The 20,853-nt window shown below is 50.2% G+C and overlaps 1 protein-coding gene across 1 annotated transcript in view; it reads right to left on the bottom strand.

Annotated features, from left to right (window-relative positions):
- LOC140429213 (uncharacterized) overlaps window positions 1–20,853 on the bottom strand; it is a 156,706-nt gene that overhangs the window by 29,413 nt on the left and 106,440 nt on the right. Inside the window, exon 9 of the mRNA XM_072515933.1 lies at window positions 9,161–9,310. Coding sequence (XP_072372034.1) covers window positions 9,161–9,310 — 150 coding nt within the window. The remainder of the gene's footprint in view (window positions 1–9,160; window positions 9,311–20,853) is intronic.

The raw sequence follows: 20,853 nt of genomic DNA, 5'->3' as shown, positions 1-20,853 counted from the left end.
TTTAGGGTGTTATTAGAGGAGGTGAGCCAGAGGAGATGATGGCGGAAGTAGAGGCAACTGGAGGCGTAAGTCTTCAGCACGAATTGTGACGTGGACCGTCCATGGTTTAAACGGGCCAATTAAGAGGTCTCGGACTTTTGCACACGTAAGGAGTTTGAAGGCGAAGGTGATCTTTTTACAGGAGACGTACATCCAGTTCAACGATCAGTTTAGGTTGAGGAAGGGCTGGGTGGGACAAGTATTTCACTCGAGGTTTGACTCCAAGTCGCGGGGGTGGCCATTTTGTTGAACAAAAGGACTGGATTTGTGGGGGCCAAGGAAGTGTGGGACCCGGGGGGGAAGTGAGTGGGGTGCAGAAGGGGTGGTGCCCATCAACTTATATGCGCCGAATTGGGATGATGTGGGGTTTGTGAAGGGTTTACTTGGAACAAGCCCAGACATGGAAAAGCACCAACTGATTATGGGTGGAGACTTTAATTGTGTGATGGAACCGAAGGTGGACAGGTTGAGCTCCAAGTCAATTGAAAGATTGAGGATGGTGAAAGAGTTGGGAGGGTTTATGGAACATATGGGAACAGTTGATCTGTGGAGGTTTAAGAACCGGGGGGGGGGGGGGGGGGGGGGAATACTCCTCACACGTGTATAAGGTGCATTTGGGAATTGCTGTCTTAGTGGTGAGTCAGGCGGTGTTGGTGGGGGTGGAGTATGCGGGAATCGTGATTTAGGATCACATGTCGTTTTGGCTGAAGGTGAGGCTTACCTCGAGGCAGGTGCAGAGGCTGGGATGGAGGGTGGATTCTGGTCTTTTGGCAGATAAGGGTTTTTGTGAAAAGGTGAGGTCAGTGATTGGGGATTGCGTGGAGCTGAATCAGAACGGGGAGGTTGCGTGTCGGCGGCCACGTTCTGGGAAACATCAAAGGGGGTGGTCCAAAGGGAGATTATCTTGTTCAAGGTGCATAGAGGAGGGAGGAGCATGGACGGTTGCTGGACGAGATAGTCGAGGTGGATAGGAGATATTCGGGGGCTGCCACTAAGGAGTAGTTGGCAGAGAGGAAGAGCTTGCAGGGGCAGTTCGATAAGTTGATGATGGGAACGACAGTGGGGAAGCTACAGAGAGTGAGGGGGGTGCAACAAGAATACGGAGAGAACGCGAGCCTTATGCTAGTCCACGAGCAGCAGAGGCAGGCTGCGTCCAGGAAAATTCTATGGGTGCGAACACAGAAGGTAGTGTCAGAGCCAGGGAGTATACATGAAGTGTTCAGGGGATATTTGAGAAGCTGTACAGGGCTGAACCGGATGGGGAAGAAGGGGATATGGGACGATTTTTAGATTGGTTGGAGTTTCCAAGGTTGGAGGAAGAGAGGAGGCAGGCATTGGATGAGCCGCTGGGACTGAGAGGTGATTGACAGCATTAGGGAAATGAAGTCGGGAGGGCTCCAGGTCTGGACGACTTTCCGGCAGAGTTTTAGAAGACGGTCGTGGCAGAGTTAGCATCGCATGTGTTGGGGATGTTTAATGAGGTGTTGGAGAAGGGGGAGCTGCCAGAGTCACCGACGCAGGCATTGACAACGTTGATCCCGAAGAAGGCGAAGGACCTGTTGGGAGTGTGGGTTGGCAGTTTGACAGGTTGACAACGGGGAGGGTGTTTGGGCAACTGTGTAGGACAAGAGGGGTGCAATAGGAGTGTGGGGAGAAGGCAAGCTGCATGCTGGCACACCAGCTGCGGAGGCAGGTCGCATCCAGGGAAATATTGCAGATATGGACTGGGGCTGGAGATGTGGTGTCGGAGCCGTGGAAGATAAACGAGGCATTTAGGGAATACTCCCAGGACTGTACAAGGCGGACCCTGGGGGAGAGAAGGTGGACATGGGGTGGTTTCTGGACGAGCTGGAATTTCTCCAGGTAGAGGAAGTAAAGAGGCATTCGTTGGAGGAGCCCCTGGGTCTGAGGGAAGTGCTGGATAGTATTAGGTGTATGAAGTCGGGGAAGGCCCCAGGGCCGGATGGGTACCCAGCGGAATTTTAGAAGGAATTTGCGATGGACCTGGCACCACATCTGTTGGGGGCATTTAATGAAGCGCTAGAGAAGGAGCAGTCAGAAACGATGACAGGCAGTAATCATACTAATCCCGAAAAGGGGGAAGGACCCCGTGGATTGTGGGCCGTATAGTCCCATATCACTATTGAACTCGGATGTGAAAGTTATTGGTGGGGAGGATGGACACTTTTGTCCCGGGGGTGGTCGCAGAAGATCAAACAGGCTTCATGAAGGCAGGCAGCTCACGAGTAATTTAACACGGCTGTTGAATGTAGTGATGAATCCGTCATGCGCTCTGGTGGTGGTGTCCATGGACGCGGAGAAGGCATTTAATCTGGTGGAGTGGCGGTACTTGTTCGAGGTTTTGGGAAGGTTTGAGTTTGGGCTGAGATTTGTGGCATGGGTGCGGTTGCTGTATGTGGCACCAAAGGCAATGTGAGTACGAATATTATGAGTTCGCGGAGCTTTGACTTACACAGGGGTACGAGGCAGGGGTACCATTTGCGCTGGCCATAGAGCCGTTGACGCTGGCTCTCGGGGTCGGTGGAGTGGCAGGGGATTATGAGGGGGACAGAGGGAGCATCGGGTGTTGCTCTATGCCGATGCCCTGTTGCTGTATGTTTTGGATCCGCTGGAGAATATGGGACGGATTATGGGCTTGCTGGGGAGGATTTGAGGGTTCTCAGGGTACAAACTGAATGTAGGGAAAAGCGAGATTTTCCCGGTGAATGAGCAGGGACGCGGGCAAACTTAGGAGGGATGCCATTTACGGTAGCGAGGGAATGGTTTAGGGGCTCCATAAGTGGAACTTAACGAAGCTGGTGGAGGAAGCCCAGGGAGGATCGTAAGAGGTGGGATACACTGCAGTTGACGTTGGCGGGGAGGGTCCAAGTGGTGAAATTGAATATTCGTGTTTATTTTTCAGAGCCCCCCCCCCGATATTTATGCCAAAGGCTTTTTTTCATAAATTGGACACGATCATTTTGGACTTTGCATGGGCGGGGAAGGTGCTGAGGGTCGGGAGGACCCGGCAGAGGCGGCAGGGGGATTGGCGTTGCCGAACCTGCTTCATTATTATTGGACGGCGAATGTGGATGAGGTGCGGCGATGGTGGGATGTATTTGGAGGAAGGGTTCGCCAGTCTGGAGGAGCTAAGGGAGAACGTAGAGCTGCCGAGGGTAGTGAGTTCAGGTATCTGTAGGTTAGGAACTTTGCGCGAAAGATCTGGAGGGGGTTCCCTTGGTTCCTGGGATACACCCTGCAGGAGCGACTGCTGCTTCCAGATGTGGAAGAAATCTTGTAAGGGGTCTAGTTTGAGGGCTATAGTGACAGCAGCGTTTTAATGGCTCCAAGTAGGTATTCAGGGAGCTCATGGTGAAGATATGGAATCAGATGAGGAAGCATTTTAGGGTGGAAGGGATGTCGGTGTTAACGACATGCAAGAATCATGGGTTTGAGCCGGGGGGATGGCTAGTGTATACAGGAGGTGGAGGAAAGTGGGGCTGGCCTAGGTGAGGGATCTGTATTTGGAGGAAGGGTTCACCAGTCTGTAGGAGCTAAGGGAGAGGGTAGAGTTGCCGAGGGGGTGAGAGTTCAGGTATCTGCAGGTTAGGAACTTTGCTTGAAAGATCTGGAGGTGGTTCCTTAGGTCCCGGGATACACCCTGCAGGAGTGACTGCTGCTTCCGGATATGGAAGGAGAGGGAAGAATTGTGGCTTTCTACAAGTGGCTGGTGGGTCAGGGAGGCGAGCGGGTGGTGAAGATCAAGGAGAAATGGGAAGGGGAGTTGGAGGGGAAATCAATTGGGGAGTATGGAGTGAGGCACTGCGTAGGGTAAACGGGTCCTCCTCCTGTGCAAGGATGAGCTTGATACAGTTTAAGGTGGTGCACCAGGGTGTATATGACTCGGGCGAGAATCAGTGGCTTCTTTCAGGGGTAGCAGATGAGTGTGAGAGGTGTGGACGGGGGCCAGCAAATCATGCCCACATGTTTTGGGGTTGCGAAAATTGGGAAGATTCTGGGCGGGAGTGTTTGCAGTCATAGCCAGGATAGTGGCAGAGGAGGTGGACCCGGGCCCTTTGGTGCTGATATTTGGGGTTTCAGAGAAGCCGGAGCTCATGGAGAGGAAGAAGGCCGATGTTGTGGCCTTCGTCGCTCTGATTGCATGGCGGCGAACTTTACTGGAGTGATGGTCGGCAACGCCATCAGGGGTAGCAGCTTGGTTGGGTGACCTGTACGACTTCCTGCGGTTGGAGAAGATAAAACGTGAGTTAAAGGGCTCTGCAGAGGGGTTTGAGAAAAGGTGGAGGATGTTTGCTATCGTGTTTGAGGAGCTGGTCTTTTGCTGGGAAGTATGTCTCCCGGGGTGTTTGTATGTTGTAACCTGTTTTGATACATGCTTGTAAAAAAAATACATTAAAAAAAGGGAGTGGGGATTGTTTCGTTGTTGAACATAAGACGTGAAAGTGCTGGCTGTTAGTGGCGGGGAGGATGAAGGGATGTGTGCCGGGATGATCGAGAATCAAACAGGTTTTGTAAAGGGTAGGCAGCTCTCTAATAACATCAGATTGGTTATGACTCCGTTGGTGGGGCAGGTGCCGGAGATTATTGTCTCTCTGGATGCACAGAAGGCTTTTGATCTGGTGGGGTGGAAGTATTTATTTGAGATCTTGGGTAGGTTTGGGTTTGGCCCTTGGGCGGCACAGTGGTTCGCAATGCTGCCTATGGCGCTGAGGACCCGGGTTTCATAGATTTCATAGAATTTACAGTGCTGAAGGAGGCCATTCAGCCCATCGAGTCTGCACCGGCTCTTGGAAAGAGTACCCTACCCAAGGTCCACACCTCCACCCTATCCCCATAACCCAGTAACCCCACCCAACACTAAGGGCAATTTTGGACACTAAGGGCAATTTATCATGGCCAATCCACCTAATCTGCACATCTTTGGACTGTGGGAGGAAACCAGAGCACTCGGAGGAAACCCACGCACACACAGGGAGGATGTGCAGACTCCGCACAGACAGTGACCCAAGCCGGAATCGAACCTGGGACCCTGGAGCTGTGAAGCAATTGTGCTATCCACAATGCTACCATGCTGCCCCAACTGTCCATGTGAAGTTTGCATTCTCCACATGTCTGTATGGGTTTCATCTCCACAACCCAAATATGTGCAGGTTAGGTGGATTGGCCACACAATATTGCCCCTTAATTGGAAAATAAAATAACTGGGTACTCTAAATTTATTTTTTAAAAAGGTTTTGATTTGGCCCGAAGTTTGTGGCGTGGGTCTGTCTGTTGTATGTAGCAAGTGTACATACAAATGAGATGAGTTCATGGAGTTTTGGACTGCACAGGGGAACGAGACAGGGGTATCCGCTGTCGCCGTTGTTGTTCGCGCTGGCAATTGACCTCTTAGCAATGACATATAGGGGGTCAGTGGAGTGGCAGGGAATTATGAGGGGGAACAGGGAGCACCTGATGTTGTTTTGTCACAGTCCCGCTGGAGAGTATGGGTAAGATCATGGGAATTTTGGAGAGGTTTGGGGTCTTCTCTGGGTATAAGTTAAATGTTGTGAAGAGTGAGGTGTTTCCAGTGAATGCAGCAGGGCGGAGGACCAAATTGGTGTTGTTGCCATTCAAGGTAGCTAAGTTCAGGTATTTGGAGATTCAGGTGACGAGGGAATGAGCTCCGATGCACAGGTGGAATTTGACAATGTTGGTGGAGGAGATATGGGGGGGATTTTAAGAGATGGGATATATTACACGTGACACTGGCAGGGAGGGTGCAGGTGGTAAAGATGAATGTGCTGCCAAGGTTCCTGATCGTTTTCCAGACCCTCCTGATCTTTCTCCTTGAGGCTTTCTTCCAGAAATTGGAAATAGTGATTTTGGAGTATATATGGGCCGAGGGTAAAGAGGGCCCTTCTACCGAGGCAGAAAGGGGGATCAGCGCTCCCAAACGTGCTACACATATATTGGGTGGCGAATGTGGAGGTGTTTCGGGGGCCGAGTGAGTCAACATGGAGGAAGAGTCCTGCAGGCGTTCCCAGTCTGAGGGCTATGGTGACACCTCTGCTGCCACTAGCTCTGGGGAAGTATATGGGGAGTCCGGTGGTACAGTCGCCGGTCAGGGTGTGGAATCAGCTGCAGAGGCACTTTAAGTTTCCTTGTGGGTTTCCTCAGAGTGCTCCGGTTTCCTCCCATAGTCCAAAGGTGTGCAAGTTAGGTGGATTGGCCACGCTAAATTGCCCCTTGGTGTCCAAAAGGTTAGGTGGGGTTATTGGGGTAGGGTGGAGGTGTGGTCTTAAGTAGGGTGCTCTTTCAAAGGCCGGTGTAGAATCGATGGGCTGAATGGCCTCCTTCTGCACTGTAAATTCTATGATTCTAAGTTGGAGGGGATGTCTGTGTTGACACGGCACACGGAATAGGTTTAAACTGGGGGAGAGGAAGAGAGGATGTATCGAAAGTGGAGGGAGGCGGGGATGGTGAGGGCGAGGGACTTGTACTTGGTAGGAAAGTTTCTAGGTCTGGATGAGTTATGGGAGAGGTTTGCGTTGCCGAGGGGGAGTGAATTTAGATATATGGTGAGGGACTTTGAGCGAAAGGAGTGGAAGATGTTGCCGGAGTACACCCAATTGAAGCAAATGCTGCTCCCAGGTGAGCTGGGAGAGGGTAGGATAATACACACACACACACACACACACACACACACACACAAGTGGTTGGGTGAGCAAAGGCGGGGAGTGGTGGGGGCTAGAGAGACTGGGAACTGTGGTGGGAGGCAATGTGTAGGATGAATTCAACTTCCTCCTGCACGAGGATGACCTTGATTCAGTTCAAGATGGTGCACAGGGTACATATGACCTGGGTGAGGATAAGTGGGTTCTTCCAAGAGATGGCCGAAGTGTGCGAGTAGTGTGGACGAGGGCCAGCGAATCATGTGTACAAATTCTGGTTTTGTGAGAAGCTGGAGAGATACTGCGAAGCGCTGTTTATAATAATAATAATCTTTATTGTCACAAGTAGGCTTACATTGCAATGAAGTTACTGTTAAAAGCCTCTCGTCGCCACATTCCTGCGCCTGTTTGGGTACACAGAGGGAGAATTCAGAATGTCCAAATGACCTAACAGCACGTCTTTTGGAACTTGTGGGAGGAAACCGGAGCACCCAGAGGAAACCCACACAGACACGGAGAAAACGTGCAGACTCCGCACAGACAGTGACCCAAGCCGGGAAGCAAACCTGGGATCCTGGCGCTCTGCTGCCGTGTAGCCTATGAAGCTATCTAGAATTGTGGAGGTGGAGGTTAGGCTGGACCCAATGGTGGCGATCATTGGGGTATCGGAAGTGCCGGAGCTGCTGGAGGAGAAGGGAGCCAATGTTGTGGCCTTCTAATTGACCGGCGAAGGGTCTTGGTTGTTTGGAAAATGTTGGTATCAATTATTAAGGAAGCAATAGCAGCACATTTGGAAAATTCTAAACTAATCAAGTAGAGTCAGCATGGTTTCATGAAAGGGAAATCATGTCTGACTAAATTTATTAGAGTTTTGGTTAGCACTGCTGCCTCATGGCGGCAAGGACCCGGGTCGAACCCAGTCCCGAGTCATTGTCCGCGTGGAGTTTGCACATTCTCTGTGGGTTTCTGCGTGGGTTTCACCCCCACAACCCAAAGATGTGCAGGGTAGGTGGATTGGCCATGCTAAATGGGGGGGGAAAAAGAATTGAGTACTCTAAAAAATTTTTTTACATTTATTACAGTTTTTCAAGGAAGTCTCAACCACAGTGCATAGAGGGGAACCAATAGATGTGTTATATTTGAGCTTCCAGAAGGAGTTCGACAAGGTACTTCACAAAAGGTTAAGCCATAAGACAACCATGGTGGTGGAGGTAGTACATTGGCATGGATAGGGAATTGGCAGATGGGAAGCAAACAGTGGAGGTAAGGGGTTCTTTTTCAGGTTGGCAACCTGTAACTAGTGGGGATCCACAGGGATTGGTGCTGGGACCGCAACTGCTTACAATATATATTCATGACTTGGAGGAAGGAAGCAAATGTACTGTAGCCAATTTGCAGACAACACATAAATAGGTGAAAGGCAAGTTGTGAGGGGGGATACAAAGCTTGCAAACAGATATTAATAGGTTAAGTAAGTGGCCAAAAAGTTGGCAAATGGAGTATAATGTGGGAAATGTGAAGTTGTTCATTTTGGAAGAGAGAACAAAAGAAGAGATTATTATTTAAATGAAGAAAAACTGCAGAAAGCTGCATCACGAAGGGACTTGGGAGTACTTGTGCACGAAACACAGAAAGTTAGCACACAAGTGCAGCAGGTAACCAGGAAGGCGAATGGACTGTTGGCCCTTATTTCAAGGCGGTTGGAGAATAAGAGTTTGGCAATTTTGCTGCAACTGTACAAAGTACTGATGAGATCACACCTGGAGTACTGAGAGCAGTTTTGTTCTCCTTATTTATGGAAAGATATTATTTCATTGGAAACGGTTCAGAGAAGGTTCACTTAGGATGATCCACAGCATGGAAGGATTGCCTTATGAGCGAAGGTTAAACAGGTTGGGACTCAACTCATTGGAATTTAAAAGCATGAGAGGTGATCTCATTGAAACATATAGGATTGTTAGGGGCTTGACAGGGTAAATGCTGAGAGGATGTTTCCCTCATGAGAGAGTCTAGGATCAGAGGGCATAGTCTCAGAATAAAGGGGTGCCCAATCTAAGGCTGAGATGAGGAGGAATTTCTTCTCTCAGAGGGTTGAGAGACTTTGGAACTCCTTGCCACAAAGAGCTGTGGGGGCAGAGTCCTTGTGTATATTTAAGGCTGAGATAGATAGATTCTTGAGCAGTAAGGGAATGAAGGATTACGAGGAAAGGGCAGAAAAGCGGACGCGAGGAACGTCGGATCAGCCACGATCCTATTGAAGAGTGGAGCATGCTCGAGGGTCCGAACTGTCTACTCCTGTATCTATTTCTTATGGTCTAATCCTTATTGATGCCAACTTTATTTTTTTTAACCATGATGTCATCAAATAGAAGACAATTTAAATACATGGGAGCACTTCTCTAATTTTCTGAACATGATTAAATGCCCCAGTTTATTTGATATCCTACCTGCTTGAACTCCGAGATTTCCTAGATGCGCTGTTTTTTTCTTGCTGAGTGCTGGATTTCTTTTCTTTCTTCTTCCCATTATCCCCATTTCCATCTTTGTTTTCTTCTTCTTCTTCTTTCCCTTTACTGTCACTTTCCGTTGCCTTTTCCCTGTTGGTGTGTACAGAATTTGTAAATCATAGAAGCAAAACTATATTTAACATACAACTTACTCTAAAGGGTAATGTATTTATGTTTACTGTCAGGTTTCCTCAATCGTGTTTTTAAATTATATTTATTTTGCTGAAATATTTAGATTACAAAGATACAATTTTTTTATTCATCTAAATTCGCCAATACGTTTTCATTGAAAACTACTGACTATAATAATGATTACTTGATTAAGACAAATAAGATCCAATTTTTCACAAGTCTGGCTCCTTTTACCGTCTGGGATTAGCACTTTTATAGCACTTCATCAGGTTATTGAAACATACCAATGTATTTCACGCAATTAATTACTTCTACAATGCAGTGACATCAACAAGAATGCTGAATTTCAGACTGGAAATTACAAAATAAATGACTAACAACATCACAAATCCTATCTAACTCATCCTTTCAGAGGCCTAGTAAGTCTGATACTATGATGTAGAAGTCCTATTTTGCTTTCCAAAAGATAAAGTGCAGGAAAATCTCAGCAGGTCTGGCAGCATCTGTGGGGAGAAAAGAGCTAACGTTTCGATCCAGATGACTCTTTGTCAAAGCTTTGAAGATAGAGAGACAGGGGAGGTGGTAACAGAACCGGGGAAGATAAATGAGACGTTTAGGGAATACTATAAGGAACTGTACAAGGCAGACCCGGGGGTGAAGAAGAGTACATGGGGCGTTTTTTGGATCGGCCGCAGTTTCCACAGCTGAAGGAAGAGAAGGGGCAGGCGTTAGAGGAGCCTTTGGGGCTGAGAGAGGTACTGGATAGTATAAGGGGGATGAATTTGGGTAAGGCCCCAGAGCCGGTTGGTTACCAAATGGAATGTTATAAGGAGTTTGCGACGGAACTGGCACCGCATCTGTTGGGGGCATTTAGCGAGGCATGGAGAAGGGGGAGCTGCCGGAGGTTGATTGATTGATATTTATTGTCACATGTACCGAAGTACAGTGAAAAGTATTTTTCTGCGGCCAAGCGAACGTACACAGTAGACAAAAGAATAATCAACAGAGTACATTGACAAATGGTACATCAACAAATAGTGATTGGCGAGCAGCAGGATGTTGTGAATAGTGTTCTTACAGGGACCAGATCAGTCCAAGGGAGAGTCGTTGAGGAGTCTAGTAGCTGTGGGGAAGAAGTTGTTCCTGTGTCTGGATGTGCGGGTCTTCAGACTTCTGTATCTTCTGCCTGATGGAAGGGTCTGGTAGAGATCAAAACCTGGGTGTGAGGGGTCTCTGAAATGCTGTCTGCCTTCCTGAGGCAGAGGGAGGTGTAGACAGAATCAATGGGAGGGTGGCAAACTTGTGTGATGCGTTGGGCTGAGTTCACCACACTCTACAGTTTCTTGCGATCTTGGGTCGAGCAGTTGCCATACCAAGCTGTCGGGGGGGGGGGGGGGGGGCGCGGTGTTGAGGACTATTGTGGCCCAGGTTCGATTCCCGGCTTGGGTCACTGTCTGTGCGGAGTCTGCACGTTCTCCCAGTGTGCGCGTGGGTTTCCTCCGGGTGCTCCGGTTTCCCCCCACAGTCCAAAGATGTGCGGGTTAGGTGGATTGGCCATGCTAAATTACCCTTAAGTGTCCAAAATTGCCCTTAGTGTTGGGTGGGGTTACTGGGTTATGGGGACAAGGTGGAGGAGTGGGCTTGGGTAGGGTGCTCTTTCCAAGAGCCAGTGCAGACTCGATGGGCCGAATGGCCTCCTTCTGTAAATTGTGTGTGTTACCATCCTGACAGATTGCGGTCTGTTGGTGAGGAAGTCAAGGATCCAGCTGCACAGGGAGGGATCAAGTCCCAAGATTGCAGAGTTTGGTTATTAGTCTTGTCGGGATAATGGTGTTGAAGGTGGAGCTGTACTCTATGAACAGCAGTCTGTTGTAGGTATCCTTGTTGTCGAGGTGTTCGAGTGTTGATTGTAGGGCCAGAGAGATAGCAGCTGGTGTGGATCGGTTTCAGCGGGAGCGGAGCTGGTTAGTCAATTTCAGCGGGAGCAGTGCGGAAGTGATTTCTGGGAGGTAAGTCTCTCCTTTAAAAAACACTTGTCTTTGCAGGGGCAGGCCAGTTGATTTCAGCGGGAGCGGAGCTGGTTAGTCAATTTCAGCGGGAGCAGTGCGGAAGTGATTTCTGGGAGGTAAGTCTCTCCTTTAAAAACACTTGTCTTTGCAGGGGCAGGCCAGTCGATTTCAGCGGGAGCGGAGCTGGTTAGTCAATTTCAGCGGGAGCAGTGCGGAAGTGATTTCTGGGAGGTAAGTATCTCCTTTAAAAACACTTACCTGGTCCCGTTTTCGGTCCCTCTTTGCTGTTTTTTTTTAAATTTTAGTGTTTAAGGCGGGAACAGGAAGTTCGACCCACGGACTTCTGGGAAGACCCTCACCAATAAATTCTGGGAGAGGAAACCCGAGACACTACACGTGTAGTGTCTCCCACCCGCCCTCCTCCTCTAACCTAATAATAAAACCCATTGGTGTGAGGTAAGTACCATATTTTATTATTATTATTATTTTTTTGTAAAAAAAAAATAATTTAGTTGTTAGCCAGATCTTGGTAGAAAGTTAGAGGGATGGCAGGGAAGGGAGTGCAATGTTCCTCCTGCAGGATGTTTGAGGTGAGGGATGCCGTTAGTGTCCCTGCTGATTTTACCTGCAGGAAGTGCTGCCATCTCCAGCTCCTCCAAGACCGAGTTAGGGAACTGGAGCTGGAGTTGGAAGAACTTTGAATCATTCGGGAGGCAGAGGGGGTCATAGATAGCAGCTTCAGGGAATTAGTTACACCAAAGATTGGAGATAGATGGGTAACTGTAAGAGGGACTGGGAAGAAGCAGTCAGTGCAGGGATCCCCTGCGGTCGTTCCCCTGAGAAACAAGTATACCGCTTTGGATACTTGTGGGGGGGGGACTTACCAGGGGTAAGCCATGGGGTACGGGCCTCTGGCACGGAGTCTGTCCCTGTTGCTCAGAAGGGAAGGGGGGAGAGGGCAGAGCATTAGTAATTGGGAACTCGATAGTCAGGGGCACAGATAGGAGATTTTGTGGGAGCGTGACTCACGTTTGGTATGTTGCCTCCCAGGTGCAAGGGTACGTGATGTCTCGGATCGTGTTTTCCGGGTCCTTAGGGGGAGGCGGAGCAGCCCCAAGTCGTGGTCCACATTGGCACTAACGACATAGGTAGGAAAGGGGACAAGGATGTCAGGCAGGCTTTCAGGGAGCTAGGATGGAAGCTCAGAACTAGAATAAACAGAGTTGTTATCTCTGGGTTGTTGCCCGTGCCACGTGATAGTGAGATGAGGAATAGGGAGAGAGAGAGCAATTAAACACGTGGCTACAGGGATGGTGCAGGCGGGAGGGATTCAGATTTCTGGATAACTGGGGATCTTTCTGGGGAAGGTGGGACCTCTACAGACAGGATGGTCTACACCTGAACCTGAGGGGCACAAATATCCTGGGGGGGGAGATTTGTTAGTGCTCTTTGGGGGGGGGTTCAAACTAATGCAGCAGGGGCATGGGAACCTGGATTGTAGTTTTAGGGTAAGGGAGAATGAGAGTATAGAGGTCAGGAGCACAGATTTGCAGGAGGGGGCCAGTGTTCAGGTAGGTGGTTTGAAGTGTGTCTACTTCAATGCCAGGAGTATACGAAATAAGGTAGGGGAACTGGCAGTATGGGTTGGTACCTGGGACTTCGATGTTGTGGCCATTTCGGAGACATGGATAGAGCAGGGACAGGAATGGATGTTGCAGGTTCCAGGGTTTAGGTGTTTTAGTAAGCTCAGAGAAGGAGGCAAAAGAGGGGGAGGTGTGGCGCTGCTAGTCAAGAGCAGTATTACGGTGGCGGAGAGGATGCTAGATGGGGACTCATCTTCCGAGGTAGTATGGGCTGAGGTTAGAAACATGAAAGGAGAGGTCACACTGTTGGGAGTCTTCTATAGGCCTCCAAATAGTTCTAGGGATGTAGAGGAAAGGATGGCGAGGATGATCCTGGATAAGAGCGAAAGTAACAGGGTAGTTATTATGGGAGACTTTAACTTTCCAAATATTGACTGGAGAAGATATAGTTCGAGTACATTAGATGGGTCGTTTTTGTTCAGTGTGTGCAGGAGGGTTTCCTGGCACAATATGTTGACATGCCAACAAGAGGCGAGGCCACGTTGGATTTGGTTTTGGGTAATGAACCAGGCCAGGTGTTGGATTTGGAGGTAGGAGAGCACTTTGAAAACAGTGACCACAATTCGGTGACGTTTACGTTAATGATGGAAAGGGATAAGTATACACCGCAGGGCAAGAGTTATAGCTGGGGGAAGGGCAATTATGATGCCATTAGACGTGACTTGGGGGGGATAAGGTGGAGAAGTAGGCTGCAAGTGTTGGGCACACTGGATAAGTGGAGCTTGTTCAAGGATCAGCTACTGCGTGTTCTTGATAAGTATGTACCGGTCAGGCAGAGAGGAAGGCGTCGAGCGAGGGAACCGTGGTTTACCAAAGAAGTGGAATCTCTTGTTAAGAGGAAGAAGGAGGCCTATGTGAAGATGAGGTGTGAAGTTTCAGTTGGGGCGATGGATAGTTACAAGGTAGCGAGGAAGGATCTAAAGAGAGAGCTAAGACGAGCAAGGAGGGGACATGAGAAGTATTTGGCAGGTAGGATCAAGGAAAACCCAAAAGCTTTCTAGAGGTATGTCAGGAATAAGCGAATGACTAGGGAAAGAGTAGGACCAGTCAAGGACAGGGATGGGAAGTTGTGTGGAAGTCTGAAGAGATAGGCGAGATACTAAATGAATATTTTTCGTCAGTATTCACTCAGGAAAAAGATAATGTTGTGGAGGACAATGCTGAGCCCCAGGCTAATAGAATAGATGGCATTGAGGTACGTAGGGAAGAGGTGTTGGCAATTCTGGACAGGCTGAAAATAGATAAGTCCCCGGGACCTGATGGGATTTATCCCAGGATTCTCTGGGAGGCCAGGGAAGAGATTGCTGGACCTTTGGCGTTGATTTTTATGGCATCATTGGCTACAGGAATAGTGCCAGAGGACTGGAGGATAGCAAATGTGGTCCCTTTGTTCAAAAAGGGGAGCAGAGACAACCCCGGCAACTATAGACCGGTGAGCCCCACGTCTGTAGTGGGTAAAGTTTTGGAGGGGATTATAAGAGACAAGATTTATAATCATCTAGATAGGAATAATATGATCAGGGATAGTCAGCATGGCTTTGTGAAGGGTAGGTCATGCCTCACAAACCTTATTGAGTTCTTTGAGAAGGTGACTGAACAGGTAGACGAGGGTAGAGCAGTTGATGTGGTGTATATGGATTTCAGCAAAGCGTTTGATAAGGTTCCCCACGGTAGGCTATTGCAGAAAATACGGAGGCTGGGGATTGAGGGCGATTTAGAGATGTGGATCAGAAATTGGCTAGCTGAAAGAAGACAGAGGGTGGTGGTTGATGGGAAATGTTCAGAATGGAGTTCAGTTACAAGTGGAGTACCACAAGGATCTGTTCTGGGGCCGCTGCTGTTTGTCATTTTTATCAATGACCTAGAGGAAGGTGCAGAAGGGTGGGTGAGTAAATTTGCACACGATACTAAAGTCTGTGGTGTTGTCGATAGTGTGGAAGGATGTAGCAGGTTACAGAGGGACATAGATAAGCTGCAGAGCTGGGCTGAGAGGTGGCAAATGGAGTTTAATGTAGAGAAGTGTGAGGTGATTCACTTTGGAAGGAATAACAGGAATGCGGAATATTTGGCTAATGGAAAAGTTCTTGAAAGTGTGGATGAGCAGAGGGATCTAGGTGTCCATGTACATAGATCCCTGAAAGTTGCCACCCAGGCTGATAGGGTTGTGAAGAAGGCCTATGGAGTGTTGGCCTTTATTGGTAGAGGGATTGAGTTCCGGAGTCAGGAGGTCATGTTGCAGCTGTACAGAACTCTGGTACGGCCGCATTTGGAGTATTGCGTACAGTTCTGGTCACCGCATTATAGGAAGGACGTGGAGGCTTTGGAGCGGGTGCAGAGGAGATTTACCAGGATGTTGCCTGGTATGGAGGGAAAATCTTATGAGGAAAGGCTGATGGACTTGAGGTTGTTTTCGTTGGAGAGAAGAAGGTTAAGAGGAGACTTAATAGAGGCATACAAAATGATCAGGGGGTTGGATAGGGTGGACAGTGAGAGCCTTCTCCCGCGGATGGAAATGGCTGGCACGAGGGGACATAGCTTTAAACTGAGGGGTAATAGATATAGGACAGAGGTCAGAGGTAGGTTCTTTACGCAAAGAGTAGTGAGGCCGTGGATGCCCTACCTGCTACAGTAGTGAACTCGCCAACATTGAGGGCATTTAAAAGTTTATTGGATAAACATATGGATGATAATGGCATAGTGTAGGTTAGATGGCTTTTGTTTCGGTGCAACATTGTGGGCTGAAGGGCCTGTACTGCGCTGTATTGTTCTATGTTCTATGGTTGCAGCGATAGGCGAACTGCAATGGATCGAGACCATCTGGGAGGCTGGCGTTGATCCGTGTCATGACAAGCCTCTCAAATCGTTTCATGATAACAGATGTCGGTGGTCGTTGCGGCATGCTACCTTGTTCTTCTTTCGTACTGGTATTATAGTGGTCTTCTTGAAGCAGGTGGGGACCTCAGAGTGGAGAAGTGAGGTGTTGAAGATATCTGCGAATACACTCGCCAGCTGGTCTGCACAGACTCTGAGTGCTCACCCAGGGACTTCGTCGCTTTCCGCTGGTTCACTTTCAAGAAGGCAGCTCTTACCTCTGAGGCTGTAATAGTGGGTATGGGTGTGTCACAGGCGACAATCACATTGATACCAAAGAAGGGATAGGACCCGTTAAAATGTGGGTCAAACAGGCCCATAATCGCTGCTAAATATAGATCTAAAAGTGCTGGATAAGTTGGTGACGGGGAGGATGGATGGTTGTGTCCCGGGGGTGGTCGCGGGGGGCCAGACAGTCTTCGTAAACGGCAGGCAGCTCTCCGGTAATATAAGGCAGCTGTTAAATGTGTTTTTTTTAAATATATAAATTTAGAGTACCCAATTCATTTCTTCCAATTAAGGGGCAATTTAGCGTGGCCAATCCACCTAGCCTGCACATCCTTAGGTTGTGGGGGGATAGGGTGGAGGTGTGGGAGGTTCTTTCCATGGGTCGGTGCAGACTCGATGGGTCGAATGGCCTCCTTCTGCACTGTAAATTCTATGTCTATGTGCAAGGCAAGTTTTTTTAAACAGAGGGTGATATATCTATGGAACGCGCTGTCAGGGGAGGCGGAGAGCAGGTACAATAGCGGCATTTAGACAAATATATGAATAGGGTGGAAATGGAAGGATACAGACTCCGTGAGTGCATACAGTTTTAGTTTTTTTTTAAATTTGTTTTTATTAAAAATGTTTTCAATATTTTTTACAAGCCACTACAAAAAGAAAAACAACGAAAAGAAAACATAGCAATAAACAGAAAACAACGTAACCATTTAACAAAACAAGGTGGGGTATCTGCCCTTTACAAATTAAATCCATCCACCGCCCAAACCCCCCCCCCCCCTCTTGTTTGCTGCTGCTGCTGCTGACCTTCACCTAATGTTCCGCGAGAAAGTCAAGGAACGGTTGCCACCGCCTGGAGAACCCCTGCAAGGACCCTCGCAAGGCAAACTTTATCCTCTCCAACCTGAGAAATCCAGCCATGTCACTGACCCAAGCCTCTACACTTGGGGGTTTTGCGTCCCTCCACATGATCAAGAGCCTTCTCCGGGCTGCCAAGTTGACAAAGGCCAGAACTCCGGCCTCTTTCGACTCCTGCACTCCCGGATCGTCTGGTACCCCAGATATCGCTATCCCCCAGCCCGGTTTTACCCGAGTATCCAAAACCTTGGACATAGCATTTGCAAAGCCTTTCCAAAATCCTGTAAGTACCGGGCATGCCCAAAACATATGGACATGATTTGCTGTGCTCCCTGAGCACCTCACACAAATGTCCTCCACCCCAAAGAACTTACTCATTCAGGCTAAGCCTGGCGCAAGAGGAGGAGGAATTGACCCTGCCCAGGGTGTCGGCCCACAGGCCCTCATCTAGCTCCTCACCCAGCTCCTCCTCCCACTTGCCCTTCAGCTTCTCCACCGTGGCCTCCTCCGCCTCCTGCAGCTCCTGATATATTTCCGATATCTTGCCATCCCCTACCCACACGCCCGAGACCACCCTGTCCTGTATCCTCCTGGCAGGCAGCAGCGGGAATACCCCCACCTGCTTTTTCACCAACGCCCGAACCTGCATGTACCTAAAGGTATTCCCTGGGGGTAGCCCAAATTTCTCCTCCAGCGCCCTCAGACTAGCAAAAGTCCCATCAATGAACAAGTCCCCCATTCTTTTGATATCCGCCCTGTGCCAACTTGGGAACCCCCCGTCCATTCTACCCGGAACAAACCTGTGATTGTTCCGAATCGGGGCCCAGACTGAAGCCCCTGCCTCCCCCTGTGCCGTCTCCACTGCCCCCAGATCCTCAATGTCGCCGCCACCACCAGGCTCGTGGTATACCGCGTCGGCGGAAGCGGCAACGGCGCCGTTATCAATGCCCCCAAGCTAGTATCTTTACAAGACGCCGCTTCCAACCGTTTCCACGCCGCCCCCTCTCCCTCCATTACCCATTTCCGAATCATGGATATATTCGCTGCCCAGTAATAGCTGCAAAAGTTCGGCAGTGCCAACTGCGCTCGACTGCGCTCCAAGACCAGTCTCTTAACACGTGGGGACATGTTTGCCCACACAAATCCCGTAATAATCCTATTTACCCGCTTGAAAAAGGACTTGGGGATGAGAATGGAAAGGCCCTGGAAGATGAATAAGAACCTGGGGAGGACCGTCATCTTTACGGGCTGACCCTGCCCGCCAGGAAGTGGCAGCATGTCTGCCTCAGTTCCACACCGCCCCCCCCCCCCCCCCCGGGGGTTCTGACTCGTACAATTTGCCATAAAAGTCCTTGAAGACCTCGTTAATCCTTGCCAAGCTCCCCCCTATCGTGTTACCCCCCCCCCCATATCTCCAATTCCCCCAATCTCCCTGGCCGCCTCGCTCTTCCGCAGCTGATGCGCCAGCATCCTACTTGCCTCCTCCCCATACTCGTACACTGCTCCCTGTACCTTCCTCAACTGAGCCTCAGCCTTCCCCGTGGTTACCAAGTCAAACTCCGCCTGCAGGCTCCTTCAACAACCCCTCCTCGGGGGATTCCGCATACCTCCTGTCCACCACCAATCTCTCCCTCTCCATCCTATCCCTCTACTCTGTGGGCCCTGACTGAAATGAGCTCCCCTCTGACAACTGCCTTCAGCGCCGCCCAGACCACACTCACCGAAACCTCCCCATTATCATTGGTCTCCACATAACTTTGGATACACCTCTGAACCCGCCCACAGACTTCTTCGTCCGCCAGTAGTTCCACGTCCATTCTCCACAGAGGGCGTTGGCCTCTCCTCCCCCAGCCCCAACTCCACCCAGTGCGGGGCATGGTCCGAGATCGCAATGGCCGAATACTCCACTTCCCTCCACTCTCGGGATTAGCGCCCTACATACCACGAAAAAAATTAATCCGCGAGTACGCCTTGTGCACATGGGAGAAGATGGAAAACTCCTTCGCCCTTGGCCTGGCAAATCTCCACGGATCCACTCCCCCCATCTGCTCCATGAATCCCCTCAGGACCTTGGCCGCTGCCGGCCTCTTACCCGATCTCGACCTAGACCTATCCAGTGCCGGGTCCAGGACCGTGTTAAAGTCCCCTCCCATTACCAAACTGCAAGATTCCAGATCCGGAATCCTACTCAACATCCGCTTCATGAACCCTGCATCGTCCCAGTTCGGAGCATACACATTCACTAGCACCACCCAGGCCCCCTGCAACTCACCATAACATATCGACCCCCCCCCCCCCCCCACTTCCGGGTGCGGCGATGACCAGCTCAGTCGCACGTTTCGGCAGCTCCCGGTGGAACGGACTTTTGGGCTCTTAATAAGAGCCCCAACGGCAATTTTAATGGCTAAAAGTACTGTGCGGTGAACCAGAAGGGAATTCCCCCCTGGATACGGATGAAAAAAGGAGAGGAAGGTGGCCGGATTGCGGTGGATCCTTTAGAGCAGCGGCAAGGAAGGCAAGCAAAAACCAAGATGGCGTCGGAAGGTGGCAGTTTAATATGGGGCCCTGAACAACACGAGTTTTTGAAACGCTGCGTGGAAGAACTCAAAAAGGAAATGAAGAAGGAGCTGTTGGCCCCGATATTACAGGCGATCGAAGGGCTAAAGGAGGAGCAAAAGACCCAGGAGCGGGAGCTTCGGGTCGTGAAGGCAAAGGCTGCCGAGAATGAGGACGATATACAGGGCCTGGTGGTGAAGACGGAGATGCACGAGGCACACCATAAACGATGTGTGGAAAGGCTGGAGGTGCTGGAGAACAACGCGAGGAGGAACAACCTAAGGATTCTTGGTCTTCCTGAAGGTGCGGAGGGAGCGGACGTCGGGGCATATATGAGCACGATGCTGCACTCGTTAATGGGAGCGGAGGCCCCGGCGGGTCCGCTGGAGGTGGAGGAAGCATACCGAGTGATGGCGCGAGGACCGAGAGCAGGAGAAATTCCTAGAGCCATAGTGGTGAGATTCCTCCGTTTTAAGGACAAAGAGATGGTCCTTAGATGGACAAAGAAAACTCGGAGAAGTGGGAGAACGCGGTGATCCGCGTATACCAAGACTGGAGTGCGGAGGTGGCGAGAAGGAGGGCGAGCTTTAATCGGGCCAAGGCGGTGCTTCACAAAAAGAAGATAAAATTCGGAATGCTGCAACCGGCAAGACTGTGGGTCACATATCAAGGGAGGCACCACTACTTTGAGACGGCGGATGAGGCGTGGACTTTTATCGTGGAAGAAAAATTGGAATGAGCGGGTTATTTTTTTTTAAAAAAGAACATTTGTAACAAAGTGGTGGGGCGAGTATGGGGGGCGAAGAGGGGGGTAAAAAGGGGGGAAAGAGGAGTTTTATGTTATTAATCCTGCGATGTGGTAACTTTTCTCTCTTCCACAGGAGGTGGTGGGGGGAGGAAAGGAGGTGGAGGAGATGGGGCGTTGGCCATTGGGGGCGGGGCCAAGGGGGAAGCGCGGGCTCGGTTCCCGCGCTATGATAATCATGGCGGGAATAGGGAAGCAGGAAGGAGGGGGCGTCGCACGGTGCGAGCCGAGGTCACGGGGGGGGAAGCCGAGGTCGGCCAGAGTTTGCTGACTTCTGGGAGCAACATGGGGGGTGTAACTATGCTAGTGGGGGATCTAGCGGGGGGGGGGGGGGGGGAATTATTGGGCTGCTGCTGCTGGGGAGAGGGGGGAGCTGGCATGGGGTGGGATGGGCGGGGGAGCACCGCCTGGGGGACACACAGCTGCGTGGGAACCGGGTGAGGAGCTGGAAAAAGGGGATGGCTAATCGACATGGGGGGGGGGGGGTAAAAAGCCCCCCAACCCGGCTGATCACGTGGAACGTGAGAGGGCTGA

Source organism: Scyliorhinus torazame, chromosome 9 (assembly GCF_047496885.1).
Source record: "Scyliorhinus torazame isolate Kashiwa2021f chromosome 9, sScyTor2.1, whole genome shotgun sequence".
NCBI lineage: Eukaryota > Metazoa > Chordata > Chondrichthyes > Carcharhiniformes > Scyliorhinidae > Scyliorhinus > Scyliorhinus torazame.
This window is presented reverse-complemented; position numbering and strand designations above follow the sequence as displayed.